Raw genomic sequence first — 16,665 nt, 5'->3', positions numbered from 1 at the left:
CTCCCCTCACCTGGAGAGCTGAATGTATGTTGGGTACAAATAAGGCAAATACAAACTATGGGCCTGTAATATATGAAGTGTACTTTTTCCTCTTGCAGTATGCTACACTTCCAAAATTTAAGGAGGCAGTGTAGACTGCAAATAATGGGACTAATTCATATGCTGTGATTGTATGACTTACCCCTTAGTAATGACAGTTGGCTAATGAGAAGTACGATTTCTTCCAAAAAAAAGTGTGGGAGGTTTAATTTGAGATTCCAAAATAAATCCCTGGCTTCAGTCTAATTCAGTCAAATTTCTGCTAGTGGTAACAAAATAGATTAATTTTATCGAGATGGTCTTGCTTCATTTTACTGCATTAATTTGGTTTTTTTTCCCCCTAGATTCCCTTCACAATTATTTTATTTCCCTGTAATTACTTGATGTTCTGGCAAGTGCTTTGGTATCTTTTGAGAGTGTTGCTGTCCTATTCTGTATAGTAGGAGAGCCCTGCTAACACAGAATCAAACGCACAATACTGGCATATATTCAGGAACTCTATGGGGAAGACAATATCCCTGAAGGCCATTAAAGCTCTTCCAGAACTCATCTTCTGCTGACACTAACACTGCAGGTTTTAGTCCAGTGTTGTTAGTGGAGACAGGTCTTTCCATTAGGAAACCTTTTCCCTGTGTGCATGACCACTGTACAGTAAAGCAAGGCAGCTGAAATAAACGGCAGTTATTCAGCTTGAAGGCTTAAGATTCAAAAGCACAGGAATTGTTTTCTTGTATTTCTTACCAAATGTTGAATTTAGACAAGCTATTTTGGACAACTGGGTATTATACATCAGCTCATGTGAATGAAATGTTAGCAGTTTGTTTTGGGTTCAGGAGGATGCTCATGCACAAAAAACCTGAAACTCAACTGTGATTGCAAAGCAAATTTACTTTTCTTACTAGCAGTAGCAAATAATACATACTAATCCCTGGATTCCTGCAAAGCTGCTGGGCAGGAGAAGGAGATGGAGCATGGTGCTCATGCAGGAGGGGTGGGCAGGCAGTGCACCTTCAGGGTGTCCCCTCGATCGCCACAGTGTGCATCCTGTCCTTCTCACCCCTCCACCCCAGAACCACACCTCATAGCTCCTCCTCAAGAGTGGAATTTTTCCAGTTACCACGTCATCTCACACCTGGCCAGCGTGTGAAATGAGGCCACCACAGCTCATGATAGCACCTCCATGCTAACAAGAGCTCCATTGTGCATTGTGCCTCTTTCACAGGTTAAGTTCCCACTGAGTGACCAATACATTGTTTCTTTTTCAAGGGTCAGGTTCCCACCAGTTAAACGTAAAGTTTTCTTCATTGTCTTGTCGATGTGCACAGCAGCAGACCATACATGGCAGGGCCTTAGACACAACTTTGATCCCTAACATGCATTTCACCCATTTTTTTCCAGTTTTGCTGTTCTAAGACCTTGGGAAAGGGAAATATGATACACTGGTCAGCCTGGATAGCTCAAACCCAGGGGGTTTTTATTGTGGGTTTCTTTCTTCTCAGCTAAAAGACCAGTTCAAGAACAAACACTGACTTCAGTTGCACCAGCTCAGAAAATTACCAAACCTGCTGCAAAATATGGAGTGCCTTTAACTATCAGGAAGTCTTGTGGTGCACCTAAAAAGCCTAGTGAGAAGAAGCCATTGACTAAAACTAGGCAGGTAAGAAGCTAAGTTAGTTAAATTGAACTGGTTTGTTCATACCTTATTTAAATGCTATAAAAATACTATGTCTTCCTTTTAAAAGTGTCTTGGTGTGTGGACATGCCTCACGCACCTGCAGAGAAAGTAGAACTAGTAGTTTAAATGCATGCCTTGCTTCTTTATTGGTTGCTTGTTCCGTTGGTTTTAATATAATTTTTATAAACTCCTTCTTCAGGTTTGGGTTTTAATTCCAAAGCTGAGTTAAGTTCGTTTGTTTTCATTTGCTTTGTTGGTGTTAACCACTCTTACAAACATTGGACGCCTGTCAGGTATACCAAGATCATTGACACTGGATAAGAACCTTTGCATCTTTTTTCCTTGTTCCAAAATAATTTCAAATTTTCAAAATATTCAAACTTTTTCTAGCCATTTCACAAAGTGTCGTCAGCCAGAGAAGCTGTGTAATTGGAAGAGGAGTTTCCCAGATTTAATTCCATAAGCTAATGAGAAAGTTTTCTGTATATCATAGAGTACTTCTGATCTTTCTTCCTGTTGTCTTCTCTGTATTCCTTATTACATAAAACTTCTATTCCCTCTCTCTGTATTCCATTAATTACTGCCTGGTCAGGAGTTGTTTATGCTACAGCTAGTTTTGAGCTATATGCACATGCCAAACAACTAGCAAACCAAGAGGCTGCCACTTCAGCAAGAGAACTAGTTCACATTTTCTTCTGAATAAGTAATATTGTTATTGTTGTGGGATTTGTTTGGGGTTTTTTTTTTCCTTCTCCACAGCACTTCAGGGAACATAATACTAAGAGGTCTATCCATCTGTCAAAGTTGTAGGTGGATAGAAAATTATCCTTGAGGTACAAATTATCCATGAGGTTCAATAGTTATCAGAGGTTTAGAGAAAAGTTCATTGTTTGACCTTGGTGGCTTGTGAAACACAGTTTGGAAAAGCAAGAAGGGAGAGTGCAGACTTCTTGTGTGTCCTTATGAGATCACAAGGTTTATGTGTTTTAAGGCTTGGTTGCACAGCCATCTATTGGTCTTTGTCATGGGTTTCACCAGCCAAGACTGATTCAACTTGCCCAGAGACTTAAGGTGGCAGGGGAGAAACTGAGGAAATGTCCTCTGGGAGGGATAAAAGGAGTCAGTAATGCTGCTATTTTGAGACAGTCTTTGTGTGAATTGTACCTAGTGATAAGATGCAGGATAGAAACAATGACTACAATTTAATATAAATTTTTTTTTGAGTCTGAGCTTGCAGCTCTCAGCTGGCTTTTCAGGGGAGCATGTAACAGTCATCTCCTTCATTTAGTAATTATTGTATTAACATTATATTATTACAAGTCTCTAAAGGTTTCCAACTTCTGCAATACTTTATTTTTAAGTACCCATTTGACAGGATTGTGTGTTGTCAAAAGAAAATACTATGAAGCTCTGTGTGTTCTAGTATGGTCAGAAAAAAAGCTTTAAAAGTAACAATGGCTTTTTTGAGATGATTAAAGTGTACATTTTATTTACTATAGCTGCTTCTTTAGCAGGTATTCTGTGGTGACTGTGTTATAATAGGTAACAAGAACCTTAGAGTTAGAACCAAGTGAAGAACCAAGCAAAAGACCCTTGGATAACCTACCAAATCTTTTCTTTAAATAAGAGAATCTTAATATCTAGGCCCCCTCAAAATGTTACTATAAAGAAAAGATTGTAATGAAGTGATGTTACCAGAGAAGAAAAATTAAGACAAAACAGATTTCAAAATCACTGCCTTCAGCTTTTGAGACAGAATTTTTAGTACAGGATGAACAAGTACCCCTAGATCCTAGCAGTGCTTTTCACTTCAAACCTCCTGGATAATCAAGTATTTTAAACCGGATTTAGTGCAGTCAGTTGTGACTTTAAGAATATGTTTTCTGGTAGAATTTTTCTCTCATTCTGGTGTCGTGCTATCTAATTTGAAGTTTCACCTTTTATGCAGGCATTTCCAACTCCAGTGAATAAAATTATTCCAATAGAAGAAAGGAGGAAAATGTTTGAGGTGTCATGAAATTATCTGTTTTCAAACTGAGCAAAAGCCAAGTCCACAGCAAGAGTGACAAAATACAACCTTCAAACCTTTCCTCCTTGTCTTTTTTCTCAAACATTATATAGCAGTGATTTTTTTTTTTTTTTTTTTAAATCTTCATGGACATGCACCAGCAATTGGAGCAATAACCCATCTTGACAGAGTAATGTCTCAGTAATAAATACCAAATTATGTGCTTATTTTTCAGGAACCTTCAAAAAAGAAAAGGTTAGAATTGCCTGAAAAAGAAAAACATCAGAGAGAGCAGGTAGACAAGATTCTTCAGATTTTTCTTTATTCCCCCATAGTAATTTTAATGAAGTATCTTGTGGTGTGGTGTGTAAGAATATGCAGTAGTTTGATTTTCCAGTTCCTTAACATGTTCAATCCTTACACATTGCAGATCAGTTTACCGAAGGCAGATGAAATGAGAAGACTGGAAAAAGAAAGGGTAAAATATGTTTAAAATGTGTTAAGAGTGAAGTTCAATTTTTACTTAGTGGTTCCTTGAATTTTGTTTTCCTGTATTGTTTTCTCCTTCAGATGGAACGAATAAACAGAGCCAGGGAACAAGGATGGAGGAGTGTGCTTGGTTCAGGTGGAAGTGGTGTTAAGGTTGGCAGCAGATGCAGAAATGTGGTGCAGTCTGTTCCCCCACCTTTGATTATATGGAACGGTCTTCTCTTTTCAGAAAGATCTGCTCTTGGAGGTCAACTCTTGGGGCTGCCCATTATTAATCTGTGGATAATTTGAGGGAAACTGTAACAGGTCCTCCCCTGGCCTTTTGGAGATTATGTGCAATTTTCATTTTTAATGTTTCCTAAATTTCTGAATCTCTTCTCTTTCTGCCAGTAATGGTTTTCATGCACCACTTTCTTATTTCCACACCTGCTTTTGCTACTTTTCCTGTGCTGAGTGTATGCATGAACAGCTTCTTTCACATTCAAGTTTGTTCTAGAATTTTTTTGTTTCCAGGTTTGCGTATTATAGTAATGGACCTCTTTCCCAATATTATGCTTCTAAGCATTCCTTGTTCTTTAGCAACATAAGTGTTTCTATATATTGATAAGATGTTCAGGAGGGGGGTAAAAAATTCTGAGTAAATCTAATTTTTTTTTTAATGCAGTGTGCTGTTTAGCCATTCACTTTGTGCATAATTTAATCTGATTCCTATGACAGTTTCTTTTTCCCTATTTGTGCATATCATAGTTTCATGGAAACATAGCTGTCCTGGAAAGTAGTCTCATCAAGTTAGTTGAATATAAAGGTCTGGGTACTTTCATCAGACAGAGCCAGTGCAGGAATTTAAGTAGTGCTATGGTGTGAATCTATCTGACAATAGAAAGTAGATTGAAACACAGGGATTTGTTGTGGTGGTAGTGAGTCTTACAAAAATACTATGCATAAACATGTTTAGTAGGGTTTTTGTAAGCAAACTTGACTGAGCAATAAAGTCAAAATGGATAGAGGTTTTATTGCTGTTCTTTGTACAAAAATGAGGAATACATGAATACTGACCATGTTTCAGTAGCTGCTTATTAAATATTTCATTTCAAAATAGATATCATCCTTTTGGATGTGTGCCACACATCATATGAGTAAAGCTTAAATATAAATGCAAACTTAAGCATACCAGACTTTAAAAACTACAAAGTGCTGATTTAATGAAAAAATAATTTGCCTCCTATGTTGTCATCCTCTCTCTCAAGATCAAACTGGCAGGCACACATACAGGCTCCCATACAACATGATATGCATGCATCCTCACATTTGGATGAGAGCTGCATGTGTTCCTGAACACGGTGTTTCTGATTAACTTAGAGAGTTCTACTGTGAACCTGTGAAGGGTTCTATTATAGCTACAGCTGCATTGTTATCTGTATTCTCAGTTAGCTAGGGAAATTGAGGTCCAGTGAATGTGTCTGTTTTCACCAAGTGTCACTGGTGTAAAACATCATGGCAGACATGTGGAAAAAATCATTGAGATATCTTCTTCAAATTGGATAGTTGAGTACAAATCTTACTGCAGGCTGCTAGTTTGCCATCATTCCAGGTTTCCATATACTATTATAGTATTCTTGACTTAATTGTCTTTTTTCTTTCTCCAGCATGAAAGCAGTATATCCAGCAACTCCTGGACAGTGCTTTTGAATAGCACTGTTCAAGCTTTTGAATAACACAAGACATACAGCCTCTTACGAAGCCACAACAGGGTCATGCACTGCATTATTCTGTCCTCCTGTTTTCTTTTTGGGTTTATTCTGGCACCTGTTTCTGAGGAAAAGTAGGGAAAGAGGTGGCAAGGGTTTGGCTTTGGGTTTGTGGTTCTAGCAGGGGTTGTAACTGTCCTCCAGACTGTTGATGAGCACTTGCTTCATATCATTTGCCTAGAGACTGATCACAGTATTTCTTTAAATTTTGGAAACTGAGCTCTAATAATGATAGATGAAACCTTGAATAGTGTCTAAAGTAAGACTTTTCCTTCTATTTGTAGAAACTATAGTTCTTGTATAGTTATTTTTATTCAGACCAACAGTATACCTGCATATTTGTTTGAATGCCTGGATTTAGTACTCTCATCTGGCTTATGGGGAGCCATTGATGGGCATTGAGCAACTGAAACTCAGAATGTGAGATAAATTCCATTGTCAAAGACAGTCTCTTCAAGACCTTCTAAATAGGCAATCTTAAACCTGTCACATCTGTACTTACCTGTTTGACTTTATATTAAATACTTCAGACCACTCTGGAAGGAATATTGACACTGTTAAAACAAATTCCATAGATTTACTACCATGGGCTATTTGACTGCTTCCCCCAGGTGTAAAGAGAACATTTTTATGCATGTGCTGACAACCTTAACCTTGTTTTGCCAGTTTCACATTTTCTGCATCCATCCTTGGCTACTACTGTACACAGCTGCTTGAAATTTTTTTTTTCATTATTTTCACATGAAAATTCTGCAGGAATTCTAATGCTTTGAGAATGACAGGGATAATTTGCATAAAGCAATAGCTTGTGGTAGGTGTTCCCCTGATCTGAGCTTTAGTAGAGAAGCATCTCAATTCAAGTGATGGAAATCAAGTTATAGTTTGGTGACAATGGGGGTTCTCAGATAAATCTGCACTTAGTGCCATTCAGCAAATTTAGAACTGTGCTCAACTGTTTCCAGCTTCATGAAAAAATGGTGTTTGGCTACAAGTCACTTGTTAGTATTTCAGTTGGAATTATATCACTTTTTTTGCTAAAACTTTGATTTTTGCCATGTAATATTGTCTATCTCTGTTTACACTTTGACGGAGTTGTTATCAGTGACTTCCAAAATGTGTGACAGATGGCTCATGTATAACTAGACTATTTTTAGAGGAAACTAAAATGGTGTTTTATTCTGGACTGCTAACAGAAGAAAAAAATTAATTCATCTATCTTGTAATTCGTTAAAACAGGGGCATGCCAGGGATAAAACTAGGACCAATTTAGAATTGTTGCAGAATATGTTAATATTATTACTCTGCTGAAGAGGTAAAAATTGGAAGAGCCTATTAAAACCAGTATTTGAGATTTCCACCCTACCCCTTTTGGTTTCCAGGCACCATATTATGTCGGTGGAGGTGGTGTTGGTCCTTTTCCTGTGTCTTCTAGAGGACGCTATGAACACTATCATGCTATTTTTGACCAGATGCAACAGCAAAAGGAAAACATTAGAGTAGCTGAAGAGAGGGAAGCCAAATTGAGGGCGAAACTACAAGGCCGAGGAGTTGTTGAAAGGTATGGCTATCTTCCGTTAGAAGTTACACGTGTTCTGCTTTAGGTCAAAGTAATGAAAGTTGCTGTACGTGTTTATCTACAGAGGAATTCCACCTGGAACACGTCCAGGAGTTCCTAAGGGACCTGCAGGTCATCACCATTTACCTGATGTTGGTGCAGTTAGGAAAAAAGTGAAAAGATTGAAGGAGGTGTCTAAACAAGCCAGTGCAAACAGGTTGGACTGTGATAATCCATGAATCTGTCCCTACATGTTAGATTTTTTGTTCTGTGTCTGGTTTCATTTAGTAGTTGGGCATGTCTCAAAATCACTTCTATCCATTGGTATTGTGCTGTCTGTTTGTGTGTTAGTCCCTCACAGACCACAATTCTTTTAGAGCCAATGGAGACCTTGGCTTCTCCAATAACACAAAAAATAGTGTACTAAGCAAATGTACCTAAAGTAGTTTTCAGACAAAATTCTTCGCTTAATGTGGTTGCAGGTAACAACATAAGCCTTCTCCTTTGCTTTGTTCATCGTTCCACTTTTTGTGTTACCTGACAAGATGCTTCCTTCTCCCATCATATTACTCTTACTGCCTTCTCTGCACCTACGTGTTTGACTCTAGTATTGGAAGGTGTCTAGAATGATCCCAGAATTGCTGGCTCCTGTTTATTGATCAGTGGAAAATTTCTAGGAGCTTTCTTCATTGAGATGTGAATGCCAAGTGCTATAATGTTGTGCAACTTCTAATTTGGTATTCAAACAGTGAATTAGAAGATCTAATTCTAGTTACTGTAAACAGGGTTTTTTTATATGTAAAAGGTTGTAAACAAGTACTGATTTTGTTTTTATGTTTTCACTGTTTCAAATAGCTTCTTCAAAACTTCTTTGCTTTCTTCGCAGTTGTGACAAGTAAATGGGAAAATACCATTTTTCTCGAAGTTTAGTACTGTGAACATTACTAACTGACTTTCCTAGAGGGACAAATTTTCTCTCTCATTATTTAAACTTCTTCAGAGCTATGATCTGTTCCATGGAGGAAAAAATAAATGGAGTTAATGTGAGGAAAAGGAAGTGGCCAAAGAAACCATTAGTTCTTGTAAACTAAATTAATTCAATTTTATGTTCTAATAGAATATGTATTTGCAATTATAGATTTTTACTATTTTAAAATTTGCAGCGATAACATACATCATGCTTAACACTGATACTACAATTCTGAAAGCTCTGAAGTACATTTTATATTCTTCATGGTGTGTTGGGCTGTTGTGAGATAATTAAAGTTCTTCCTGGTACAACCCAGTACTGGAAGGTATCTTTTTTCCAGCTGTATTTTAATGTATTTCCTCCTCTATTTATTCTCAGTGCTTCTCAGAAAGTGCACAATCCCCAAATCTTGCCTAGATTAGGAAACAGTTTGACTCGTACATTTGAAAATATTAGATACTTGTCTACATCTGGATAAACTGTTTTAAATGTATTAAAATTGAGAGAAACTATAGCAGAGTGCTGCAAATTTTAAATAACATGGCGATTGGGAAGAGAAACCTATTCACTATTTCTCAAGTACGTTAACTCAGAAGCACTCAATGAAAACACTGTGCGGAAGTTTCAAAATAGGTAGAGATTGGGGTTTTTTCTGTTTATAAACTGGATTACTATCAGTCTTAAATTGAGGTGCTGTTTCTTAGCATCTTAGTGTTAAGAATTTGTATTTTACCTAGAAGCAATTTTATTATAATATGGCCAGTGTAGCAGTATTTCGGTCCTGTACTTTATTCCTTCAGCTGGAAGCAAAATAAGCATGCATAATGTTTCATTAAAAGAAGGAATTTAAGTAACAAGGACTTTGTTAAAGGTAGTCAGTTTAGAGCATATATTGAAGAAGCTGAGAAATCTTCAAGTTGAAGTCTTTCTGATTGTACTACCACTAATGTAAAGCTAAATATATTCAGCATCAACAATCTTTAAAAATTGTCTCAGGCAGAAGTGCAGCCCAGAAGAAATCTAGTTGAAATGTTCTAGCAAAATGAATCACTCAGCTTTAGAGTAAGAAAAAACATTTTCATTAAATGTTCGTAAAATGTTGAAACAAAATGTTCCTGTGAATTTGGTTTGAGACAAATAGGGCTGTCTCGGTTTGGGTTTTTTTGGAAAGCACCTCTCCTCCAACACTGCAATGTTCATGATGTGTGACAAACTTCAGCTGCATGGCAGGGGTTTGCACAGATTTCATTATCCACCAATTGAGCTCTTATGTAATTAAAAGGTAGAGTAAAAATCTTGTAGTGAGTCAAATATATGTATACAAAGATTAGCAAGTGTTTGTTTCTTTACCAGTAACGCCTGTGGATTGTCTTTCCTTTTCAGAGTGTTTGTTTTATTGTATCAAAGTGGTTTTATCTCTGTCTTCCTTTCAATGAATTGTAGCATAGGAAAAATTTTCATTTCCTTATTGCTTTGGAGGGGCAAAAAATTAAAATGCAAGGATATTAATTAGCATGCTAATTATTTATAAATTACTAGAGCTTACTGTATTGCAAAGTTATTCTTTCTTTAACTGCTATCAGCATATTCCAGTTTCTTCCTGTTGCTGAACCCCCAGTGCTCCTCATTTAAAGGAGGCTTGGAAAGGCCTCATCATTCTACCATTTGTAGAATATCTTACACCATTTCTCAGTGTTTCGGGTTTTTTAAATACAAAACTTTTCTGAGTCTACTTCTAACAAATTTTTCAGAATCTGGTTCCTCTATGATCTTATAAATTGACAGTTGCAGGATGCTCAGTTATGGTAACCTAAATGTAGCCTTCTTGTCTTCCCAAGCTGGTCCTTGGCCTGGGATGAAACTTGTCAAAAAACAATCATCTTGTTATGGCTGATTCTAGGGTAGGAAGATTCCTTCACAGACCCTTTGAAAACAAAAAAAATCTCCTAAGATTCCCTAAAAGGAATTGCCAGAACACTCTGAGAATAGTAGCACTGTACTAATTCCCTAAGTGGTAGAAGCTTTTAGTGCAAATGTGGGACAGTCTTGAAAGGCTGTCATAGTATTGACCTTACTGATTGGCTCGTGTGATGAGTTCTTGCTCGTCTCTGAAGGGAAATCTTGAAGGAGTCTTCTTTTTCACAAATTATAACAGTAATGAAACAAGCTGAGACATTCTCAGAAACAATCATACCAAGATTGTGTTTTGACACTCATTTTTGTTTTGATGACAAGGATCTGGAAGGACAACAATACAGTGTATTGGATTTATTTTTTTAATAGTTCTTTTCAATTACTGAGCCTATTTTCCTCCATTTTGTGGATGTCTGACTTGTATTTAGGCTGATGAAAGGCATTTTTTGAAGATGCCTTACTCATATAAAGTTACTTTTTTTTTCCCGTGTGTTTTAGTTAGAATAAGTGGGGGGGGGGGGGGAGGGCAGTGGAGGTGGTGGTGTTTAGAGTGTCATATTTCAGAGACTTTCATCTTGCTGTGTTGAAATTACTCAGGCAAAAAGGATGGATAGCTGCAGATAGAGCAAAGCAAGTTGAAGAATTCTGGCAACGAAAGAGAGAAGCCATGGAAAACAAAGCTCGAGCTCAGGGACACATGGTATGAAATCTGGTGTTCCTGTGTGTATTACTGTTTCAGCATGCTTTTTGAGTCTTTGAAGTAGCACCTTAAGTGAAATGCTGACTAAATACTTTCCTTAAGTGTTAAAAAAGAGAGATTGGGATATAAGTTTTCTGCATTTTGTCGCTAATTTTAATAAAACGTAACAGAATTGTGCAGTACATTTCTCATTACATTAAACTTAGTAACATAGGAAATTATCTTTGTTTGCATGTGTCTAACTTGCTAATGTGAATTTTAGAACATTCATTTACATTTTTTTCTGTTTATACTTTTGAGTCTTGGTTAAAATCACACGTTTTGTTAAACAGTAACTTGAACCTAGAACGAAGTTTCCTTAAACTGATACAGCTAATTATCACACATAATAGTGTGTTCTAGGAAAACACAGTCTGCTTGTTGAAAAGGTATTACAAAGTCATCCGTATTTGCCAATGTTGACCTTTATAAAACCTTTATTCTTTGGAAATTAAGTAGAAGATAGTGTCATAAAATGTTCTTTATGCTTATGGTTCTGAAGTCAATATTCTTTTAGGAAGTTTGTTTAAAACATATTAGAAATGACTATGTGTTTTGATAACGTGGACGGTTTTACTTTTCGAGTGCTTCTCCGCACTATTCATGTGCAGTTGAGTGACAATATCTTTGTCAGCTGCTGCAATTAAACTGACTGTGCTGGAGTAGCAGTGAGATGAGACCAGCTGCAGATCTATAGAAGCATCTCCTGAGTTATACCTGATAGTCAGATTATGATTTACAGCCAGGTCTTAATGTCAGGGATTATTTCACTTACAGTAAGCAATTCTTAGGTACTTTGATTCACTGCTTTGATGGTGAAGTATCCTTAGATAAGTACATATGTTTTAAAATACGAGTCTTCCTCTCTAGAACTATGGTTCTGTTTTTTAAAACCTTCAAGACCAGTAAATAATTTTGAAAAAAATGAGCAATTCTTGCTAAGACTGCCTCTTCTTGGAAAAGTCATTAGTAGTACCTGCTTCCATTTTGTTCTTGACTTTGTTGGCATTGATATCAATGTATGAGATCAGTTAATTCAAGATACCCAACTATTCAAGTTAATGTTTCTCAGTTTTCTCTAGTATGTTCAATGAGCCTAAATGTTTTGTTCTTAGATGGCTCCCACAATAAAACAGGGAGGTTACTGAACAGCTAAAAAAGTAACTTCCAGATGTTTCAAACTTATAGCTTGAAGCCAGGGTATGAAATCCATTACTGGATTTGCCATTGAAAGTGGAACTTATCAGCAGCTTCCTTCTATTTGTGCAGGACAATAATTTGACTAGCTGGCAGTTGTTCTCATATTGGGATGGGACTGTTGTTTGGACAATGTTGATCTGAAAGGAGAAATCATCAGCTAATAGTCAGCCTTTTTTCTGATGACTGGCACTCATTTACCCAGCTTCTATTAAATATAATTGCTGTCAGTTTCAATTTTCAACTTACAGTCTAAATTTGACTCAGTAGTTGAGTCAATGATACTTTCAGACATCTGTTTTTTAAGACAGCTGCTGACCTAATTTGCTACTTCATTGTAGCTGCGTGGCATTGCAAAACATGAGTCCTGGTCTTTGAAAATTTCAATGTAGGCAGATGAGTAAAATTAACAATCTACAAGAAAGAAAATCAGTTCTCAAAAATGTAGCTTCCAGTTTCTTTCTTAAGAGCAGTTATATAAATTGCCATCAGTGATGGAAATGCCTAAAATAACTTCAATGCTAGAACAAAGAACAATGAGATTACTTCAATAGTGCCAGTAAGCTTTTGTAAAGCTCAGGAATGCGTATTAAAATGTTAAAAATAAAAACAAGTATTTTCTGAAAAGATGGATATGGAAAATATTCCTTTCCATTTTATATGGCTTAATGGTGAAGCTGAAACCAGCATTCATGGAGCCCTCATGAATGTATAGGAACTACTCTTCCACAAAATGGTTCCTTTAATTTGTTCTCTGATCCCCTCATCACTAAACCAAAGAAGTGCAGTAATGTGCTACTTCCTTGAGCTATTAATTTTTCTCAATCTGAGAGATTATTTAACCAGAATATTTGGATTCAACTTCACTGGAGTATTTACCTACTGATGGCTGTCTACACACAAGCATGCAAAAGCTAAAGCCCCTGCCATTTTATAAGGCAGAAGGTCTATCACATGTATGTATGCTTGCTGTCTTTATTGTATGTTGCACTAACAAATCAAGGAATTTTTAACCTTCAGTAAAGGTTTGTGGTATATCATTAGTAAATTAATTCATGTATTTTTTATTTTAATCCAAGCAGAAAACATGGAGTTAAATGATTCTTGTACTGTTCTGTACAGAACTTCTTTAATGGTTGAAATCCTTTTGGTGACAGGTCACAGAGGACATCACATGAACCAGGTGTATACACTGCATGTGTATAAGACATTTAGCACAGCTTGTTAGGTGTAATGCATATATTTAAGTGCTTTATTAGATTTTTGAGTCATCATTGTTAAAAAACCTTAATCTAAGAACATAAAAAGATTCCACTTTTTATTTTAGGCTTGTCTCAGCAATGGCAGAAATCCCAACCCTGTGCCACCATTTTTATATAATCCAGATGCAGAAAACTCATGCCCATCATAATTTAGGTTTTCTAATATAAAATGGGAAAAATCAGAATTGAGGGGAGAAGGCAACTATATTCTTAGAGCTCTTATCTCTCTCTTTGGCTACTCAGGATTTTTAGTTATTGCTGTCATATGTTTTATGTAAGTGAAAAAGGCTTACTGGTTAACTTCAGAACATCTGCAGATCTTTGATGGATTTGGTTTCTTATAAGTGAACACTTACTGGATAAAGCAGATAATTTTTCTGCCCAAGCCACCTTAAATTTGATACCATTAAATGGCAAACAGGGTACACTGCAAAACGTGGCAGATACCTATGGAGGCAGGTCCATTTCTGCAAGAGGAAGGAAATCCAGAAACAAGGAAGAAGAGGTATGCTTGCCGCATGTTTGCCACTTTGCTCATCACAAAAATTACACTATTTTGCCCTTGACTGTGCCCAGTTTCCCTGCATGGTTCTATCTGTGTAACAAAATTAAAGGACTTAAATTCTAAATTTCTAGGAAATAATTTACTGTTAATGTATGAAAGTTTGGGTGTGTTTAATTGTTTTGGTTTTTAAAATAATCAAAATTATAGTTCTGTACATCAATCTGTCTCAAAGAGGTTCTTGAATTTGATACATATAGGTATCACTATATCCTAATGCTGTTGTGATAAATACAACCTTTCCGAGCTTTCAGCAGTATAAACTGTAGTTATAATTAATACTGGGAAATGTACATTCCTATTTTCTTTCTTTTCATTACATGAGAGTTTTTCTGGAGGTTAGTAAATGCTAGTAAAGTGATAACAATAGTTTTGGGGAGTGGTTCATCTATCTTATTTTTTTGTGGAATCTGATATATTTTAAGTTAGCCATACTGGAGAGAGTTTCCATAGAGCTGAAACTTGTTTCATTTCTTTGCCTTAGGAATATTTGGCAAGATTGAGACAGATCCGGCTACAAAACTTTAATGAACGTCAACAGATTAGAGCAAAACTTCGTGGAGATAAGGTTGGTTGAAAAAGAATCTTAAATATTTATCGAAGTTGATTGTGGGGTGTATTTTTTTATCCCTGGTGAAAGACTTTTGTTCTAGGCAGTTTTATATAGAGACATATATTTTAGACAGCATATAATTGTGAAAAAAACTGGAATTCTAGCGCGTCAAACCTTTATTGTGTACCTCACCTGCAGAACATGCAGCAGTGATACAGGTGAGAGCCCAACATTGTTAGGCCACTTTTCTAGCAGCAAGAGGCACATTAGTTTTTTCCTGACCTATCAAGGTTTCATATTTTTTAAAACCAATCCTCCCTGAAAAACCAAACAAATAAACAAAAACCGCACCAAATCTCAGAGATGAAGCTCTGTCCAAGCAGACATTGCATTTAAGCAAGGAGTTACTTAGTGAAACTGACCCATGTTAGTCATACAGTCAATTAAAAAGTTCTGAGTAGGCACTTGTATCACTCAGCTTTCAAATACATGAACTGATGATAATTCCCTGAAGACTTTTACTTTGCAGAATGAAGCTGCCAGTTCTGATGGGCAAGACTCTAGTGAGGAAGCAGAACTGAAACGCAAAAAGATAGAAACACAGAAGGTAAGTGTGGAGTGGGAGGAGATGGAGGTTACTGTTGTCAAATATGTTTTATATCTCATGAATTTTCTTACATTTCGTTTTGCTATCATTTGTTCATGTATCCACTACAAGGGGTGGGGGGGTTTAACTGTATTGAGGAAACAACTCTGTTCCACTGCTTTATCTTGGTGATTTTAAAACACGCTGAGACATCGTGTAGTCCATCCTTGCAAGTCAAGGATTTTCCCTATTCTGGCCTTTGAGATTTATCTCTAGGGTGGCTGTAGTCCTAATGGCAAATGGTATAACTAAAATAGCATTTTGAGACTGAAAGGGTAAGGAAGATGTACCATAGATCACAGCTTTATTTTACTTAAAGAATAAAGGAAGGCAAAACTCCTTACATAGGCTGACATGGGCTACATGTGGATTGGAATGTGAGCTATATAACCCTGTGATGAATCATATTTAGAACAGATGCATTTCACAGAAATCATGTGTTTGATTAGAACTTTGTTCCATGTGGTAGTTTTATATTAATAACTGTTTCTATAGTACTGTACATGGCAGATACTGCTCTTACCTATTCTATGATTTTTTCCCCCATCATCTGCAAAGTACAATGTAAAAACAAGCTAACCTTACGCCTAACCTGAAAACTAGGGGTGAAACTGCAAGTGAAGCTTTTTCTGTTTGAGTGAGTTGGTAAAATTTAAACTGAATTTTTAATATTTTTTGATTAATGCATTTGGCTTCAAAGCTAATTTTAAGTAGAGATTCTAATTTTACATTACTTTGTTGAAGATTACTATGTACACTAAAATTACAACCATGCAAATCAAGAACTGTGATTAAATTTTGAAGACTTGCCATTATTTCAGCATAGAAGATCAGTTATTATACTTGTGTGGTGATTTTGTCAGTGGAGTCCTCCTTTCACAGTCTGTACAGTAGTGAGAGAAAGGGAAATGAGTAATCCAAGAATACTCCTCCTTAAAATGTTCTATTAAATAGGTTGCTGATGATTTGAAGTTGGTCCTTTTTTTGGTTGTTTACTGTAGGCCCAAGCAAATGCTCGTGCTGCAGTTCTGAAGGAACAGTTGGAGCGAAAGAGAAAGGAAGCATACGAAAGAGAGAAAAGAGCCTGGGAAGAACATGTAAGAAAGTAAATCTATTACATGCAGTCAAAGTATGTAGGGCCCTATCTTAGTATAACTAAAATCCTATACTGTGATTTTTCAAGACAAGTAGTTCTGAAATTGAAGAGAGTGTCTTGTGTCAGTCAGAATTCCCTAATTAGAAGCCTAATCTTAGATATGCTTGCAGGAAGACTTCAGAATATCAAATCTAAAAATCATTAGGATCACC

At 36.4% G+C, this 16,665-nt stretch overlaps 1 protein-coding gene across 10 annotated transcripts in view; it reads left to right on the top strand.

Annotated features, from left to right (window-relative positions):
• The window catches only part of NEK1 (NIMA related kinase 1), a 44,930-nt gene that overhangs the window by 12,272 nt on the left and 15,993 nt on the right, over nt 1–16,665 (top strand). For 4 of the 10 annotated variants that reach the window (XM_082281595.1, XM_082281591.1, XM_082281589.1 and 1 more), the window contains 11 exons: nt 1,539–1,696; nt 3,958–4,017; nt 4,153–4,200; nt 4,293–4,364; nt 7,339–7,517; nt 7,600–7,731; nt 10,996–11,098; nt 14,018–14,101; nt 14,643–14,726; nt 15,226–15,318; nt 16,359–16,454. In XM_082281595.1, coding sequence (XP_082137721.1) covers nt 1,539–1,696; nt 3,958–4,017; nt 4,153–4,200; nt 4,293–4,364; nt 7,339–7,517; nt 7,600–7,731; nt 10,996–11,098; nt 14,018–14,101; nt 14,643–14,726; nt 15,226–15,318; nt 16,359–16,454 — 1,109 coding nt within the window. The remainder of the gene's footprint in view (nt 1–1,538; nt 1,697–3,957; nt 4,018–4,152; nt 4,201–4,292; nt 4,365–7,338; nt 7,518–7,599; nt 7,732–10,995; nt 11,099–14,017; nt 14,102–14,642; nt 14,727–15,225; nt 15,319–16,358; nt 16,455–16,665) is intronic. The other 6 variants (XM_082281592.1, XM_082281593.1, XM_082281598.1 and 3 more) reach the window with 6 other exon arrangements.

The sequence above is a fragment of the Coloeus monedula genome, assembly GCF_965178545.1.
Source record: "Coloeus monedula genome assembly, chromosome: 5".
Taxonomy (NCBI): Eukaryota; Metazoa; Chordata; class Aves; order Passeriformes; family Corvidae; genus Coloeus; species Coloeus monedula.
Note: the sequence above shows the minus strand (reverse complement) of the source record. Positions and strands in the feature narration are given on the sequence as shown.